This window comes from Rhinopithecus bieti, unplaced genomic scaffold (genome assembly GCF_001698545.2).
Source record: "Rhinopithecus bieti isolate Rb0 unplaced genomic scaffold, ASM169854v2 scaffold_36008, whole genome shotgun sequence".
NCBI classification, from domain to species: domain Eukaryota; kingdom Metazoa; phylum Chordata; class Mammalia; order Primates; family Cercopithecidae; genus Rhinopithecus; species Rhinopithecus bieti.
This window is the reverse complement of record NW_016816204.1, coordinates 1,554,774-1,572,262: the sequence shown is the minus strand read 5'-3', so window position 1 is coordinate 1,572,262 and position 17,489 is coordinate 1,554,774. Positions and strand designations below refer to the sequence as shown.

Below are 17,489 nucleotides of genomic sequence, written 5' to 3'. Positions count from 1 at the left end.
TGAGATGGAGTCTCACTCTGTCACCCAGGCTGGAGTGCAGTGGCACAATCTCGGCTCACTGCAAGCTCCGCCTCCCAGGTTCATACCATTCTCCTGCCTCAGCCTCCCCAGCAGCTGGGACGACTATAGGCACACACCACCATGCCCAGCTAATTTTTGAATTTTTAGTAGAGATGGGGTTTCACCGTGTTAGTCAGGATGGTCTCAATCTCCTGACCCTGTGATCCACCTGCCTCGGCCTCCCAAAGTGCTGGGATTACAGGCGTGAGACACCGCGCCTGGCCTATCTTGGCTATTTTCTTTGTCAGTTCCTACAATGTTTCATCATGATTTTTAGCTTCCTTGCATTAAGTTAGAACATACTCCTTTAGCTCAGCGAAGTTTGTTTTTATCCACATTCTGAGGTCCACTTCTATTATTTCAGCCATGTCAGCTGCAGCCCCATTCCAAACCCTTGCTGGAGTGGTGCTGTGGTCATTTGGAGGAGAGAGGGCACTCTAGCTTTTTGAATTTTCCCTGTGTTCTTGCACTGATTCTTTCTCATCTTTGAGGGCTTATCTACCTTCAGTCTTTGATGTTGCTGATCTTTGGATGGAGTTTGGGGGTTTTTGTTCTCCCACTTTTTTTTTTTTTTTTTTTTTTGAAATGGACCCTCACTCTTGTCACCCAGGCTGGAATGCAGTGGTGCAATCTCGGCTCACTGCAACCTTTGCCTCCTGCATTCAAGTGTTCTCCTGCCTCAGCCTCTTGAGTAGCTGGAATTACAGGCCCATGCCATGACACTTGGCTAATTTTCGGGTATTTTTAGTAGAGATGGGGTTTCACCATGTTGGCTACTGGTCTCAAACTCTTGACTTCAGGTGATCCACCTGACTGGGACCCCCAAAGTGCTGGGATTACAGGTGTACTGATTTGGCCTTTTTTCCCCCCTTTTAACAGTCTGGCCACCTTTCTGTAGGGTTGCTGTGGTTAGCTGGGCATCTGCTCCAGTCCCTAGTCACCTCAGATTTTCCAGTACTTGGAGGTATCACCAGTGAAGACTGTGAAACAGCAAAGATAGCAGCCTGCCCCTTCCTCTGGGAGCTCCATCCCTGCACAGTACAGACCTGTTGCCAGTCTTAACATACCTGTAGATGATGGTTGGAAACCCCGGTTGGGAGGTCTCACTCAGCCAGGAAGAAAAGGATCGGGGACCTGCTTAAAGAAGCAGTCTAGCCCTGCTTTCATAGAGCAACTGAAGTGTGCTGAGGTACCATTTCCATCACCCCCCAGTCAGGTTGAGCTCTCCAAAGCCTGGAGGCTGAAACAGCTAAGTTGCTGAAACAGCAAAGATGGTGGCCTGCCCCTTCCTCTGGGAGCTCCATCCCAGTGGGTACAGACCTGTTGCTGACCTAAGCACACCTATAGGAGGTGGCTGGATACCCCATTTGGGAGATCTCACCCAGCCAGGAGGAACAGGATTGAGGACCCACTTAAAGAAGCCGTGTGACCATGCTTTCCTAGAGCAGCTATGCCATCCTGGGGCACTGCTTCCACTTCTAGACAGTTTGGACTCCCTGCAGGCTAAAATGGCTGAGTTGTCCAAACAGTTGTCCAAACAGCCTACCCCTCCCCCTTGGCACTCCATCGCAGGTAGAAATCAAAACTCTGTCTGCTGGAGAATATGGGCAGAGCCGGTAGGAGGCCCCAGTTGGGAGGTCCCCCCCAGAGATAAGGAGCAGATCAGGGTCCCACTTAAAGAAGCAGTCTGGCTGTGTTTTGGTAGAGCTAAGACTCTTAACAGTCAGGATGGCTTGATAACAAGAGGAGGGCAGTGGGAAAAAACAAAACAAAACAAAACTCAGCCTTAGGCAACCAAATCTCTAATGTGTTTTGAGGTAGGTAGACGCTGGTAGAATGTTAAGGTGAGAGGGGAAGATAAAAAAAACTCTGTAGAAATAAACAGACAATCTCTTTCCTCTCCTCACCCTGGCCTGGCTCAGGTGGTGAATGACAAGATTGTGGCCAGCAACCTCGTGACAGGTCTACCCAAGCAGACCCCGGGGAGCAGTGGGGACTTCATCATCCGAACCAGCAAGCTGCTGATCCCAGTGACCTGCGAGTTTCCATGCCTATACACCATTTCTGAAGGATACGTTCCCAACCTTAGAAACTCCCCACTGGAAATCATGAGCCGAAATCATGGGATCTTCCCATTCACTCTGGAGATCTTCAAGGACAATGAGTTTGAGGAACCTTACCGGGAAGCTCTGCCTACCCTCAAGCTTCGTGACTCCCTCTACTTTGGCATTGAGCCCCTGGTGCACGTGAGCGGCTTGGAAAGCTTGGTGGAGAGCTGCTTCGCCACCCCCACCTCCAAGATCGACGAGGTCCTGAAATACTACCTCATCCGGGATGGGTAATGCTGCTGCGGGAATGGTCTCATCACCCCTCGTTCACATCCAGCCTCTAAGTTCACAGCACACCCAGTCATTTACTAAAACTGCATGGCACAACTGTCAGCTCTTTATTAGTTCAGGAACCACTTATTGACATTTTGGAGGTAAAACTAGTGAAGAAAAGGAGAGTCAAAACTGGCTCCTAGGCCGGGCGCAGTGGCTCATGCCTGTAATCCCAGCACTTTGGGAGCCAAGGCGATTGGATCACCTGAGGTCACGAATTCAAGACCAGCCTGGCCAACATGGTGAAACCCCGTCTCTACTCAAAATACAAAAATTAGCACTCAAGAGGCTGAGGCAGGAGAATCACTTGAACCCGGGAGGTGGAGGTTGCAGTGAGCCAAGATCACACCACTGCACTCCAGCCTGGGGGACAAGAGCGAAACTCCTAAAATCTTAAAAAAAAAAAAAAAAAAAAGGCTCCAAGGGGTCTAACCCAGGTGACTGACCAGATGCCATTAACCAAGATGAAAAGATGTATATAGAAAAGCAGATTTGAGGTAAAAATACTGAATTTGTTCATTCAAAATGATATATTGAATAATTTAATTTTTTAGATACCTGCAGGATGCCTAGAAAGAGAAATTCAGTGCGTATTCAGCAGAAATGCGTGATCAGTTAGACTCAGGAACATGGTCAGGACTAGAACTGAAGGACAGGCAATCACCCAATTTAGAGATGAAACAGTAGGACTGAGTAACCTGCTCGGAGATGACAGAGCGCATGTGAAGGTGGGGGCTGAGATCCCATTCATGTGGCTGAGGGTATAGCGGACAAGAAGGCAGCAAACATAAATTCCTCTTTTAGGAAGTTTGGTAGTCAAGGACAGAGAAGAAATAGTTGGTAGATTTTAGAAGAAAGATATAGTTATAGCAGTTTGGTTTTGTGGGTGGTTTTTTTGGGGGTGGAGGGCAGTGCAAGGTTTTGCTCTGTCACCCAGGCTGGAGTGCAGTGGTGCAAACACTGCAGCCTCGATCCTCAGGCTCAAGTGATCTTTCCGTCTCAGCCTCCTAAGTAGCCAGGACCACATGCGCATGACCATGCCCAGCTAATTCTTTTTTTATCTGGAGACAAGGTCTCACTTTGTTGCCCAGGCTGGTCCTGAACACCTGGGCCCAAGTGATCCTCCTCTCTTGGCCTCCCAAAGTGCTGGGATTACAGTGTGAGACACCATGCTCGGCCCCTGCACTTGTTTTATACAAGAGAGTTCCATGGTATTTCCTAAGGATCCTTGGTGGGATCTGTAGGTGTCCTGAGGTACCGATGGAGACCTAGCCCTTTTCACAGCCATTGCCTACATTCCTAGGAAAATTACACTCAAACCCAAACTCATAGCAGCATCTCATGAGCTTCTTCCTTGTTCTCCATGTCAGGTGGTACACAGTCTCAGGTGGGGTCAGGAACTGCAGCTTAACCAAACGGAGAACGGTCCAGTACAAGCTGCTCAGTGCCCTCGGGGGCTTGCCCTCTGCCGGCTGGCCTGCAGGCTCTTGGACATTACTACGCTGCTTTTACTTCTTCTGTTTCTCACCACAGCCAACCTTCACCAGATGCTATCAATCTCTTGCACAGTGATATTTCATCCCTTGATGCACATAGGATCAACTGAGATGCTTTTTAACAAATAGCGATGCCCCAACCCTGTCCTCTCTATTCCATTCCTATTGTCTTAATTCCCATCTGCATTATCTTTCACCTGGACAGCAAAGCAGCCTCTTAACACAGCCTCCGAAACCTCACCTTTCACATCTCAGCTCCACAGAGCCCCTGGGTGATCCATTCAAACAGAAAATATGATCTTGTCACATCCCTGCTGAAAACCTTTTAATGGTTCTTTATTAGCTTTGGTCAGTAAGTCTGCTTCTCAGAAGGTGTGCTTCCAGCCTCAGATTCTTGTAGCCTACTTAAGCTCATTTTCATAATGTGGAAAGTTTGTCATCCTGAGCTACTCTGGATGGCCAGCAGCAGAGGGCATCTGCAGATACGTGGATTTCTTGCCATGCTAAGGTGATTTCTAAAATGCTTTAACATGAAAAGAAGAAGCAACATTTTGTATTTATTTTTTCAGGGACTAGATTTACTTTTTTTGCAGTGATAGATTTTTGTTCCTTTTTACTTTTTTAAAAAAAATAACTTTAGTGGAGTACTATTCACATACAATAAATAGACATATTTAAAGCATGTAGTTTGACAAGTTCTGATGTGTATACCCATGAAGCCATCATGATAATCAAGATAATAAACATTTTTCTCACCCTAAGTTTGCCCCTGCCCCTTATATTTAGTTTTTGAAAAAATAAGAATATAATCATAACTCACTGAGAAAAACATGTAAGCTACAAACTTAGTAGAGCTTGTGAAAGTTATTTATGTATGTGTTATTCAGACTCTTGGTGAAGGACCATTTGCTTTTATTTTATTTTATTTTATTTTATTTCTTTTTTGAGACAGAGTCTCACTCTGTCGCTCAGGTTGGAGTGCAGTGGCACAATCTTGGCTCCCCTACAACCTCCGTCTCCCAGGTTCAAGCGATTCTCGTGCCTCAGTCTCCCAAGTAGCTGGGACCACAGGCATGTACCGCCACACCCAACTAATTGTTGTACTTTTAGTAGAGATGGGGTTTTGCTGTGTTGGCCAGGCTGATCTCGAACTCCTGACCTCAGCCTCCCGAAGTGCTGGGATTACAAACGTGAGCCACCACGCCCAGTCATATTTACTTTTATTTCAGACAATTCTAAGAAGCTACACTATTTATTTTGCCAGTCCTTATCACATACAGAAGAGAAAAAAATATATATGCTCTAGAAGAAGAAAAGCATAGGCAAAAATGTGAAAACCACAGCAGTGTGGCCCTACTTTGTAAGCAGGCAAATCATCCTGTCTGTGGTGCTGTACAAGAATGATGTGTGCGAGATCCTCCAGCTCTTGGCGTGGCTCATGGGCCCTTACCGTCTGACCTCAGCCCCCTCCAGTTTCTGCTCCTGCCAAAGGGAATTACTCACAATTCCCAAACTGTCACTCCTGAACACCCTTCTGACTTTGCACATGCTGTTTCCTCTGCCTGATATCTTCTTCCCCACCTTTTCTTCCTGTCTGATCCTTACTGGTTCTTCAAGATTCATGGAGAGTTTACTTCCTCCATGAAGCCTTTCCTGGTACCTTTCTCCATTTGAACTAAAATCTTTCTTCCTTTTCTTCTTCCTTAATTCCTAGCATATAGTAAGGGTCATTAAATATTTGCCAAGTAAATAATTGAAAGAGTCTTTATAATAATCATAATTTGGGGCTAGTCCACAAACCTAAAATAAACATAACTCACTTTATTTATATTTATAAATTGTTTGATTATTCGTTTCTTTGATTTTTCATTGTCCTCAGCTTAAATTTAAATCAAGTTGCTTCTCTGCTGATATTGAACACATATGATTCATCTCCCTCTAATTTTTGTTGGCGTGTGCTCTGAGAATACAAAATGATTTAACACAAGCCTAAGCAAAATATAGCTAGAAAGTTAATCACCAGAAAAAGAAACATACTAAATTCCAAAGTCAAGCATTGAACAAGTTTTTGATGAGGAATTAGTTTTGATTCCATTATACTGTTGTTACTTTCTTTCAGTACATGAATTTGGTGCTCAGAACTGGCATTGGCTAGTCACAGCAAACCCCAAATCAAGAGCCAACATTTGTCCTGGTTTCCATTCTGCAATGTGTTACCTTGTAATAACCCCTTCTGCTTCATTTTTTCTTTTAAAGAAAAAGCAGTTATTTTGAGATAAAGATAAATTGAAAACACTCAAGCACTTAGATTAAAAGTACTATTTTAATATCAAGGCTGACTATTATCTTAACATACTGGACTATAAACTCCTTGACATCAGAGACCATATTATTCATCTTTATGCCCTCTGCAGCAGCCAGCAGGGTGTTTTGCATAGATTAGGTATGCTATGGATATTTGCTATAGAATATAATCAGAAGAAGGTATAAATGAATTTTAACTCAGGAAAATAAAAATGAATAAATAAATACAAGAAATAACAGAAACCACATTATGTTTAGATCCTTTTCAGTTCAGTGGAATGAGGTGCTGGTAATAACACTAGTCAAGATGCCTTATTTTAAAATAATTTTGTTGGATTTTTAAGTGCACCAAAACAGCAGTTAGCAAGGAACTAGAAAGCAGTCTGGCTGAGCACGATCGTGGCTCATACCTGTAATCTCAGCACTTTGGGAGGCTGAGGTGGAAGGATTGCTTGAGTGGTCTTGAGTTCAAGACCAGCCTGGGCAACATAGTGAGATCTCATCTCTACAAAAAATGAAAAATTAGCCGGGCATGGTGGCACACACCTATAATCCCACTGAGGGGCTGAGGCAGGAGAACTGCTTGAGCTTAGGAGGTAGAAGCTGCAGTGAACTGTGACTGTGCCACTGCACTCCACCCTGGGCAACAGTGAGACCTTGTCTCAAAACACAACGAATAAAAGAAGAAAACGAAAGAAAAAAAAGTGGTCTGTGCATGTGGAGCAAGTACCCAGTTTAATCGGCTTTAATATCTGACCCCACTTTTTTCCTGGCCCAGAAGACAGGAACTATTAGGTATCCACTGAAAAGCAACTATGTCCAGAAAAAAAAAATCCTCTAGAATCTAGAATGGGAAAAATAATATGAGGGTGATTCTTGGCCTATAAGAAGTTTCATGAATATCCAAAACTTTGGCCTCAGCTAGTGCGAACATGGTTCACTGCAGCCTGTGCCTCCGGGGTTCAAGCGATTCTCGTGCTTCAGCTTCCTGAGTAGCTGGGATTACAGGGGGACACCACCATACTTGGCTTTTTTTTCTAGAGACAAGGTCTTGCTGTGTTGCCTAGGCTAATCTCGAACTCCGGGGCTCAAGTGATCCTGCCACTTCAGCCTCCCGAGTAGCTGGGACTATAGGCAGGAACCACGACACCTGGCTAACTTTTTGTATTATTTTAATAGAGATGGGGTTTCACCATGTTGGCCAGGCTGGTCTCGAACTCCTGAGTTCAAGCAACCCTCCTGCCTCAGCCTCCCAGAATGCTGGGGTTACAGGCGTGAGCCACCTCGCCCAGCCAGGAGTGCTTCTTTTCCCCCAGCTAACCCTGAGGTGAACCTAGGAGTTTCACTTTAAGCAGTAGACCTGAGATTAAAACCCCAAAACTCTATCAAACTGCAATTTAACATTACATTTGGGAAAAGAAAAAACAATTTGGAGGTGCATGACTTTTATCCAGTAGAACCAGTTATTATCTAAGAAACTTGGATATTTATGTCACTTTGATGCATGCACTGCAGTTCCATAACTTTTGTATCCGTTCAGTAGTCAGTTGCTATTCGGTGTCCAATACATTGTTAATAAATTTTGTTAAATAAAAGCCTTCTCAAATCAATACTAAGGTACATAGAGGCAGAATTCCTGCAATATTTTGCAAATGGAAAGACAGCCTTACTAGCAAAAGGTATCTGAAATAAATGGTGTTGCTGTTGCCAACATTTAAACACCTTAACAGGAAGCCCTGGTGTCCAGTTTGTGAGTACAGTGGATGATAAATGGGACAGACGCTATTAGTGAAAAAGGCTAGGTCTGAAGAGGACTTCACAGGGAAAATTTAATTTTCTTTCATTCCCAAAAGCTTGAGTACAGTCCAGCCTCCTCCACCCCTTTGGCTCTCCTTGGGCCAAAATGTTGGGCTAGATTGTTTTTCCACCTCTGTTGAAGCAATCAAGTCTTATGTGCTATCTGCCCTACTTTCAGCTGCGTTTCAGATGACTCGGTAAAGCAGTACACGTCCCGGGATCACCTAGCAAAGCACTTCCAGGTCCCTGTCTTCAAGTTTGTGGGCAAAGACCACAAGGTAAGTTGAACATCTTTAATTTATAACCCCTGAACCTGAGCCTTTTTTTTTTTTTTTTTTTTTTGGTGTCCCAATATATTGACATTCCAAGAGCCCACTGTGAGGATCTGCATGGGCTCAAGAAAAAATACAGAGAAACTGGCTATCGAGAAGTTTAACCCTTTCATGCATGTCACACCCCACTGCCTGCCAAAATCACTGTGCTGTTCAAAGAAAATACTATAGGATCATAATTTAATTTAAAATCTTTGCGGGCAGTTATGGTTGAAAAGTCAGTGTGGTGATTGGTCAAATGGCAAGGGATATGGACAGGAAATTCACAGAAAAGACAAATAGTGAAATGTTCACTGAAAATAGTACTTAAGTGCTGATGAAAACAATTATAAGACACCATTTTATACATATTAAATTTATGAAAAGTATAAAATACAACATGTACAAGGTTACAGGGAGAAGTATACAGTGACAGTATAAATTGGTACATTTTCTGGAACATTGTCTGATAATATGTAATAATAATCATAAAATCATCATATTCTTTTATCTAAAAATTCCAATTCTGACAGTTTCTTAAAAACAAAACAAAACAGAGGCAGGTGGATTGCTTGAGGCCAGGAGTTTGAGACCAGCTTGGGCAACATAGCAAGACCTCTTCTCTACAAAAAATTTTAAAATTAGTTGGGCATAGTGGCACACACCTGTAGTCCTAGCTTACTCAGGCGGCTGAGGCCACTTTTTTCCTGGCCCAGAAGACCCCATCTCTATTAAAATAATACAAAAAGTTAGCCAGGTGTCGTGGTTCCTGCCTATAGTCCCAGCTACTCGGGAGGCTGAAGTGGCAGGATCACTTGAGCCCCGGAGTTCGAGATTAGCCTAGGCAACACAGCAAGACCTTGTCTCTAGAAAAAAAAGCCAAGTATGGTGGTGTCCCCCTGTAATCCCAGCTACTCAGGAAGCTGAAGCACGAGAATCGCTTGAACCCCGGAGGCACAGGCTGCAGTGAACCATGTTCACACTAGCTGAGGTCACTTGAGCCCAGGAGTTCAAGGTTACAGTGAGCTATGATCAGGCCATTGCACTCCAGCCTGGGTGAGAGAATGAGTCCCTGTCTCTAAAAACAAAAAACAAAAAAAATTTTTTTTTTTTTTTGAGGCGGAGTCTCCCGCAGTCGCCCAGGCTGGAGTGCAGTGGCACAATCTCGGCTCACTGCAAACTCTGCCTCCCAGGTTCGCGCCATTCTCCTGCCTCAGCCTCCTGTGTAGCTGGGACTACAGGTGCCCGCCACCACACCTGGCTTATTTTTTGTATTTTTAGTAGAGACGGGGTTTCACCGTGTTAGCCAGGATGGTCTTGATCTCCTGACCTTGTGATCCACCCACCTCGGCCTCCCAAAGTGCTGGGATTACAGGCATGAGCCAACGTGCCCGGCCCCAAAAAAATTTTTAAGCCAAAACGGACAAGGTGTGTTGGAAGTGTCTGTAGAGCGTTGTTATAAGGGGGTAAAGAAAAAGCCCCAAACAAACAGGGCTAAGGGCCACAGTATATCAATTTAATGCAATAATAAGGTTATTAAAATGATAAATATGGGAAAAGCCGACATAATAACTGTTGTCATAACAATTTACAGGCATATTAAATATATTACATTTAAAAAACATGTATACTCATGGATAGAGGTTATAAAGGGCTATATAGAAAAGGTTGTAGTGAGATAAGCTGAAAGTTTTTTATCGTTGTTGTTAGAGTGTGGTTGTTGAAACATTTAAACAAAAGGAAGTTGAAGAGACCAACATTCTTTTCCACACTGCTTGTAAGTATACGCGGGTCCATTCCAGCTATACCATGGTTACAGAACAATTGCTAACAATGATGGCTGATCCTGATCACCCTCAATCAGGCAGGAAGCCCAGGCAGTTACCTACAGAAAGGCGCTTGCAGAGAACACTAGTTATTTGACAGCACAAGTGCATGGGAGCCAATGCTATCCCCAGACCTTGGTGTGAAGAAGGAAGATGTTCTAGTAGATGTTACTTCACAAAGGCCTCTTCTGTTCCAGCTCCATGCAGGAGTTATGAATATGGGTTTTTTAATCACCCACGTGACTTAAATGCAATGTTTACCACATTTTTTACTAAATGTGTACATTTTGGCAAGTTCCTTAACCTCTCTGTCTGTTTCCTTATCTGTAAAACGGGGATGATAACCTCTACTTGTGGGTGTCCTTGTTAAGATTACATGAGATGATGTTTGGGAACATTGAGTATTGTGTCTGGCTCCTTGAGGGTGCCCCCCAAGTGGCAGCAGTTATTGTTTTTATTAACAATCGTGATCATCTCTTCAGGAAGTGTTTCTGCACTGCCGGGTTCTTGTCTGTGGAGTGTTGGATGAGCGTTCCCGCTGTGCCCAGGGTTGCCACCGGCGAATGCGTCGCGGGGTAGGAGGAGAGGACTCAGCCGGTCTACAGAGCCAGACGCTAACAGGCGGCCCCATCCGTATCGACTGGGAGGACTAGTTCGCAGCCACACCTCGAGTCCCTGTATTGGGTGGCTCTGCTCTTTGGAGCTTCTCCCCCTGGCCCTCTAAGAACAACCGCCAACACCTAGGCTCAGACTTCACACTGTGAGTTCAGACTCCCAGCACCAACTCACTCTGATTCTGGTCCATTCGGTCCGCACAGGCCACAGCACTGCTGAACAACGTGGCCTGGGTGGGGTTTCATGTTTCTAGGGCTGAAAACTAAACTGTCCACCCAGAAAGACACTCACCCCATTTCTCTCATTTCCTTCCTACACTTAAATACCTCATGTACGATGCAATCAGATCATAAAATCAGAAGCCGGGTATAATATTTCAAGTAATAAACCCTAGAAAAATTAAACAGTTACTGAAATTATGACTTAAATACCCAGTGACTCCTTAAATATGTAAATAATAGTTATACTTTGTAATTTCAATTCAAATGCAGACTAATGATAGGGGATTTGGAAGTTTATCAATAAAACAGTATATAATTTTAAAAGTAGTATTTGGTTTTTCTGCCTCATACTATTTTCTTTTTCTTTCTCTCTCTCTTTTTTTTTTTTTTTTTTGAGATAGAGTCTCGCTGTGTCACCCAGGCTGAAGTGCAGTGGCGCAATCTCAGCTCACTGTAACCTTTGCCTCCCGGGTTCAAGCAATTCTCCTGCCTCAGTCTTTTGAATAGCTGGGACTACAGGCATGTACCACCACACCCAGCTAAATTTTGTGTTTTTAGTAGAGTTTTTCCAGGTTGACCAGGCTGGCTTGAACTCTTGGTCTCAGGTGATCCACCCACGTCAGCCTCCCAAAGTGCTGGGATTACAGGCGTGAGCCACCGTGCCCGGCCATCTTTTGATGCTTCTAATATATTGCCTTAAGTGAAATATTTTTACCTAATAAATATTAATAAATTCATCAACATATATTTAAGTGCTTCAATGAGATGTAACAGAATTAAAGTTTGGTACCATATTCCCTGTTATTTGGTATTCTGTACCCTCAGGTTGATAAGATAATAGGAAAAAGTATACAATTCTGCCATACTCTGTTTTGTAGGTACTTAATAAGTTTTATTGAAATAAACTTATAAACCACAAAAAATAAAAATATAAACCACAAAGATAAATTTTATCTGCAGTTAACTCCAATTTCTTTATATGCCAATTAATTTTATGGCCTTTACATAAGATCAGAAAAGTTTTCTGCTTTTAGTTTTAAAAGTTGCTGCAGCCTAGGCTCAGTGGCTCATGCCTGCAATCCCAGCACTTCAGAGGCCAAGGTGGGAGATTTCCTTGAGCCCAGGAGCTCAAGACTAGCCTAGGCAACATAGTGAGACTTCGTCTCTACAAAAAAATTGTTTTAAATTCGCCTGGCATGGTGGTGTGCCACTGTGGTTCCAGCTACTTGGGGAGCTGAGGTAGGAGGATTGCTTGAGCTCAGGAGGTTGAGGCTGCAGTGAGCCATGGTAGTGCTCCAGCCTGGGTGACAGAGTGAGACCTTGTTTCAAAGAAAACCCCAAATCCCAAAAAACAAACAAACAAAATGCTACATTTAATAGTTCTTAGTAGAAAAGTAAAATTAACAAAAGTAAGGGCAAGGAAAAAAGGATTTAGATAGAAGTCAGCAACTTTTCTGTAAAAGCCAACTGGTAAATGTATTAGGCTTTCTGGGCCCTGCAGTCTTTGTCACAGCTACTCAACTTTGCTGTTGTAGTACAAGGACAGCCACAGAGAATATGTAAACAAATGTGAGCATGGTTATTCCAAAAAAGGATTCAAAACCAGGCTTTGAGCCAGGTGTGGTGGCTCACGCCTGTAAACCCAGCACTTTGGGAGGCCGAGGTGGTCGGATTATTTGAGATCAGGAGTTCGAGACCAGCCTGGCCAACATGGTGAAACCCCCGTCTCTACTAAAAATACAAAAATTAGCCAGGCCTGGTGGCAGGCATCTGTAATCCCAGCTACTCAGGAGGCTGAGACAGGAGAATTGCTTGAACCCAGGAGGCGGAGGTTGCAGTGAGCCAAGATCTAGCCACTGCACTCCAGCCTGGACGGCAGAGTGAGACTCCGTCTCAAACAAATAAACAAACAACAACAACAACAACAACAACAGGCTTTGGGCTAGGCTTGGTCGACAGGACTTAGTGGGCCAATTTCTGCTGTAGATTAGTGGCCCCCAGCCCTTCTGTGCAGCAGAATCACCTGGAAAACATTTATAAAATACCAGTGTGTATTCTTTATTGGTTTGTTTTAAAGGATTCTCAGGTGATTCTAATCCATGGTTAGGGTTGTGACTCGCAAGTTAGGGAATGGCCACTTGTCTCTCACTCCCGACAGGCTGCAGGAACTTTTCCTAGCCAGCTCCGTTAGTAACTCTTACCAAGTACATCTCAGATCTTAGCATGACTCTAACATCATTTAGTAACTGGGAATACCAGCAGGGTTAGGTCACCGAAGGGAAAAATGAATCCTCAGAGACCTAATTCCATCTGACCTTCTCCTCCATTGGCCTTAATCAGGTAAGCCTCTGAACCTGCCCACCTGTTTTCTCTTTTTAGCATCAGTGGGAATAACTGTGGTCATCGGTGGAACTTACCAGGTTGGGTTTTGGTCTCTTCTAAGTGAAATGGAAGCATATTGGTGATAATGGAATTCATTCATCTCTATCCAAATGTTCTAAAAAGTACACTTTATTAAATGTGAGATGCTTACTGGCAACTGAAACATGAGCCAGCAGAAAGTCATTGCCTCCCAAATGCCTGGACTCCCCACAATTTCACTCATGAATATAATTGTCAGGTCCAGGAATTGCAGGGTTTTCTTGCATTTTAGTCTTTAAGCTAAGAACTGAATTTCCAGGCAACGTGTCTTGGTTGGGGAGAGCAGTCTTAAATGAAGAGTAGCCTTCAAACCACTCCATGTTTTTTTCAATTTTCCTCAAAGGATAGGAGTCACTTTCCAGGTGTAGAAAAATGTTACCTTTCTCCTGCTTTGTGGTGTCCAAACTGTTGGAAGAACAAATGAGTCACGCTGACTCGAAGATTGACATCTCGAAGGCTGACAGCTGTGGTGTCACTCAAAACCGGGAAGCAATCACTTCTTCCTCATAACTCTTCCTTCTCCTCCTCTGCACAGATGCAAGCTGCCCGCTGACTATTCATAAAGGGGCGGCAGCCCAAAGTCCACACGGTGTTGAACACAGTGTCAACCAGGGAATCACAGGCTACTTGAAAAAGATGAAGAGGGATAGAAAGGTTAACATTGAGTAATTTTGAAGAGGAACTGTACTTCCAGAGATGACATGATACCCAGAGGAAAGTAGAGACAGTAATCCAAATACAGAATTCAAAGGAAGAGCATACATTTCAGAGAACATTCTCAGAAAAGCTCCCACCCAATCCAATAAAGCAGAAGACACCTGGAGGTGCCCTTGCATGTGGGCCCTTGGTCAAAACAATGGTGAGCAACCAGAACCTCCCTCACCACCGTGCTCACTCCATGGAGAATATTTTTTGCAGAAGACTCCCTCTTTTATGTTTTCCATAGCTTTCCCATCTATGGACATACCACCCGGAACACACCCAATCTCGCCTATAGTTTTCACTGTTCAAGTACTGGATGAACAACCGTTCGTTGATGGAAAAACATTTGCATGTGTTGGATATGTTTGTTAGCCACTGTCTTAGGAGCCAAGGATACAGAGACAAAAGGCATCATCCTCAACTTAAGGACTCCATAGTTTGGATAAAGAGGTGGACAGGTAAACAGATAGCTACACTACTTCATGATGAAAATAACCCCAAGGTGGTATGAGAGCCCACAGAAAGGGTCTCTATCCCTTTGCAGCAAGGGTTATTAGGGGAGGTATCTTAGAGGAAGTAAGATACCTAAGTTTAAACTAAAGAATGGTCAGGAAAACGAAGTACTGATGCATACTAAAACATGGATGAATCTTGAAAACATTATGTTAAGTAAAAGAAGCCAGACACAAAAGGCCACATATTGTATGATTCCGTTTATATGAAATTTTCAGAATAGGCAATCCATACGGAGAGTAAAACAGAGATTGTCTAGGGCTGGGGTGGGGTAAGGAAGGTAATGAGTAATGACTGTTAATGGCTACAGGGTTTCTTTTGGGACTAATGAAAATGTTCTAGAATTAGATTGTGGTGATGGTTGTACAATTCTGTGAATATACAAAAACCACTGAAGTGAAGGTATATTTTACGGTATGTGAATGATATATCAATTTTTTTAAGTTGGTTCATGGAAAAGATAAAAAATGTTGACAAACTTTTAGCTAGACTAACCAAGAAAAAAAGAGAGGATTCAAATTATCAAATTCAGGAATAAGAAAGAAATGTCACCAACAATCTTACAGAAATAGAAAGGATTAGGGCCAGGCACGGTGGCTCACGCCTGTAATCTCAGCACTTTGGGAGGCCGAAGCAGGCAGATCAGAGGCCAGGAGACCTCCTGGCTAACGAGACCCTCTAGGCTAACACAGTGAAACCCTGTCTCTACAAAAAATACAAAAAATTAGCAGGGTGTGGTGGCGGGCGCCTGTAGTCCCAGCTACTCAGGAGGCTGAGGCAGGAGAATGGCGTGAACCCGAAGGCAGAGCTTGCAGTGAGCCAAGATCACGCCACTGCACTCCAGCCTGGGCGACACCGTGAGACTCCGTCTCAAAAAAATAAAAATAAAAGTGATTACAAGGGAATACGATGAATAACTACATGCCAAAAAATGTGGATAACTTGGATGAAATGGACAAGTTTGTAGAAAGACATGAACTGCTGAAACTGACTCAAGAAGAATAGAAAATATGAATAGATTGTTAGTGTATACAAATACAATTACTAACCCAAGCTGGTGATTTAGTTATTTAAAACTTCCCCAAAGAAATCCAGTTCTACTTGGCTTTACTGGGGAATTTTACCAAACATTTAAAGAATTAATATCAATCCTTTCTAAACTTTTTAAAAAATTAGGAGAGAAGGGATCATTGCCCAACTCATTTTACGAGGTCAATATTACTCTGATACCAAAACCAAAGACATCACAAAAATAACAAACTATAGACTAGTATCTCTTTTGACTATAGATGCAAAATCCTCAACAAAATACTAGTAAACTGAATCCAGCAACATATAAAAAGGTTTACATCATGACTAAGTGTGATTTAGCCTAAGAATGCTAAACTATACTAAAATCAATTAATATGATACACTACATCAATAGAATATAGAACAAATACCACATGATCATCTCAATAGATGCAGAAAAAACATTTGAAAACATCCAACACTTTTTCATGATAAAAACATTCAGCCAGATGCAGTGGCTCACACCTGTAATCCTAGCACTTTGGGAGGCCAAGGCAGGTGGAGCACCTGAGGTCAGGAGTTCCAGACCAGCCTGGCCAACATGGTGAAACACTGTCTCTACTAAAAATACAAAAATTAGCTAGGCATGGTGGCGGGCGCCTGTAATCCCAGCTACTCAGGAGGCGAAGACAGGAGAATTGCTTGAACCCGGGGTGCGGATGTTGCAGTGAGCCGAGATCACACCACTTCACTCCAGCCTGGGCATAAGAGTGAAACTCTGTCTCAGGAAAAAAAAAAAGAAGAAGAAGAAGAAAAATAAACAACAACAACAACAACAAAAAACACTCAACGAACTGGGAAAAGAGGAGAACTCCCACAACCTGATAAAGACCGTCTAGAGACAGCCATAGCTAACAATCATGCTCAGTGGTGAAAGACGAAATGCTTTTACTCTAAGATCAGAAACAAGACAACAATGTCCACTCACAACACTTCTATTCAATGTTGTATTGGAAGCTCTATCCAGGGCAAGTAGGCAAGAGAAAAAAATTTTAAAAATCCAAATTGTAAAGGAAGATGAAAAGCAGATGGCATTATCTTATATATAGAAAAACCTATGGAATCCATGAAAAAAATCAATTAGAACTAAGGAGTTATTTCAGCTGTGTTGCAGGATATAAGATCAATGTACAAAAATCAAATGTATTTCTATACATTATTAGTAAATGATCTGAAAATAAAATTTAAATACAATTACATTTCAATAGCATTAAAAAGAGTAAAATACTCAGGAATAAATTTAACAGAAGTCCAAGATTTGTACTGTGAAAACTATAAACACATTGTTGAAATAAAGAAGACCTAAATAAATGGAAAGGACATTGATATAAATATAATTTTGTTAAGATGGCAATATTCTCAAATTGATCTATAGATTCAATGATAACCCTCTCAAAATTCTAGCTGCCATTCCTTGGAGAAATTGACTAACAGTTCCTAAAATTCATATGGAAATATGAGGGACCCAGAATGTCCAAAATAGTTTTGACAAAAAAGTACACAGTTTAAGAACACATCTTGATTTCAAAATTTACTGCATAACAACAGTAACAGACAGCATGGTCCTGACATAGATCAGTGGAATAGAACTGAGCGTCTAGAAATAAATCTTAACCTTTATGGTCAATTGATTTTTGACAAGCATGCAAAGATAATTTAATGTAGGAAAGAATAGTCTTTTCAACAAACAGTGCCAGAACAACTGAATATCCACATAGAAAAGAATGAAATTGGGCCTTTTCTTTTTTTCTTTTTTTTTTTTTTTTTTTTG

General features: G+C 42.6%; 2 protein-coding genes across 4 annotated transcripts in view; one reads left to right on the top strand and one right to left on the bottom strand.

The window, feature by feature from the left end:
* Positions 1-11,331, top strand: part of OIT3 (oncoprotein induced transcript 3) — a 40,921-nt gene extending 29,590 nt beyond the window's left edge. Inside the window, exons 7-9 of the mRNA XM_017854579.1 lie at positions 1,983-2,398; positions 8,217-8,316; positions 10,658-11,331. Of these exons, the coding sequence (XP_017710068.1) occupies positions 1,983-2,398; positions 8,217-8,316; positions 10,658-10,828 (687 nt within the window). The 3' untranslated portion in view covers positions 10,829-11,331. The remainder of the gene's footprint in view (positions 1-1,982; positions 2,399-8,216; positions 8,317-10,657) is intronic.
* A 2,175-nt stretch (positions 11,332-13,506) lies between these two features.
* PLA2G12B (phospholipase A2 group XIIB) overlaps positions 13,507-17,489 on the bottom strand; it is a 24,866-nt gene continuing 20,883 nt past the window's right edge. For 2 of the 3 annotated variants that reach the window (XM_017854576.1, XM_017854578.1), the window contains exon 4: positions 13,507-14,058. In XM_017854576.1, the coding sequence (XP_017710065.1) occupies positions 13,937-14,058 (122 nt within the window). In that variant the 3' untranslated portion in view covers positions 13,507-13,936. The remainder of the gene's footprint in view (positions 14,059-17,489) is intronic. The other variant, XM_017854577.1, reaches the window with a different exon arrangement.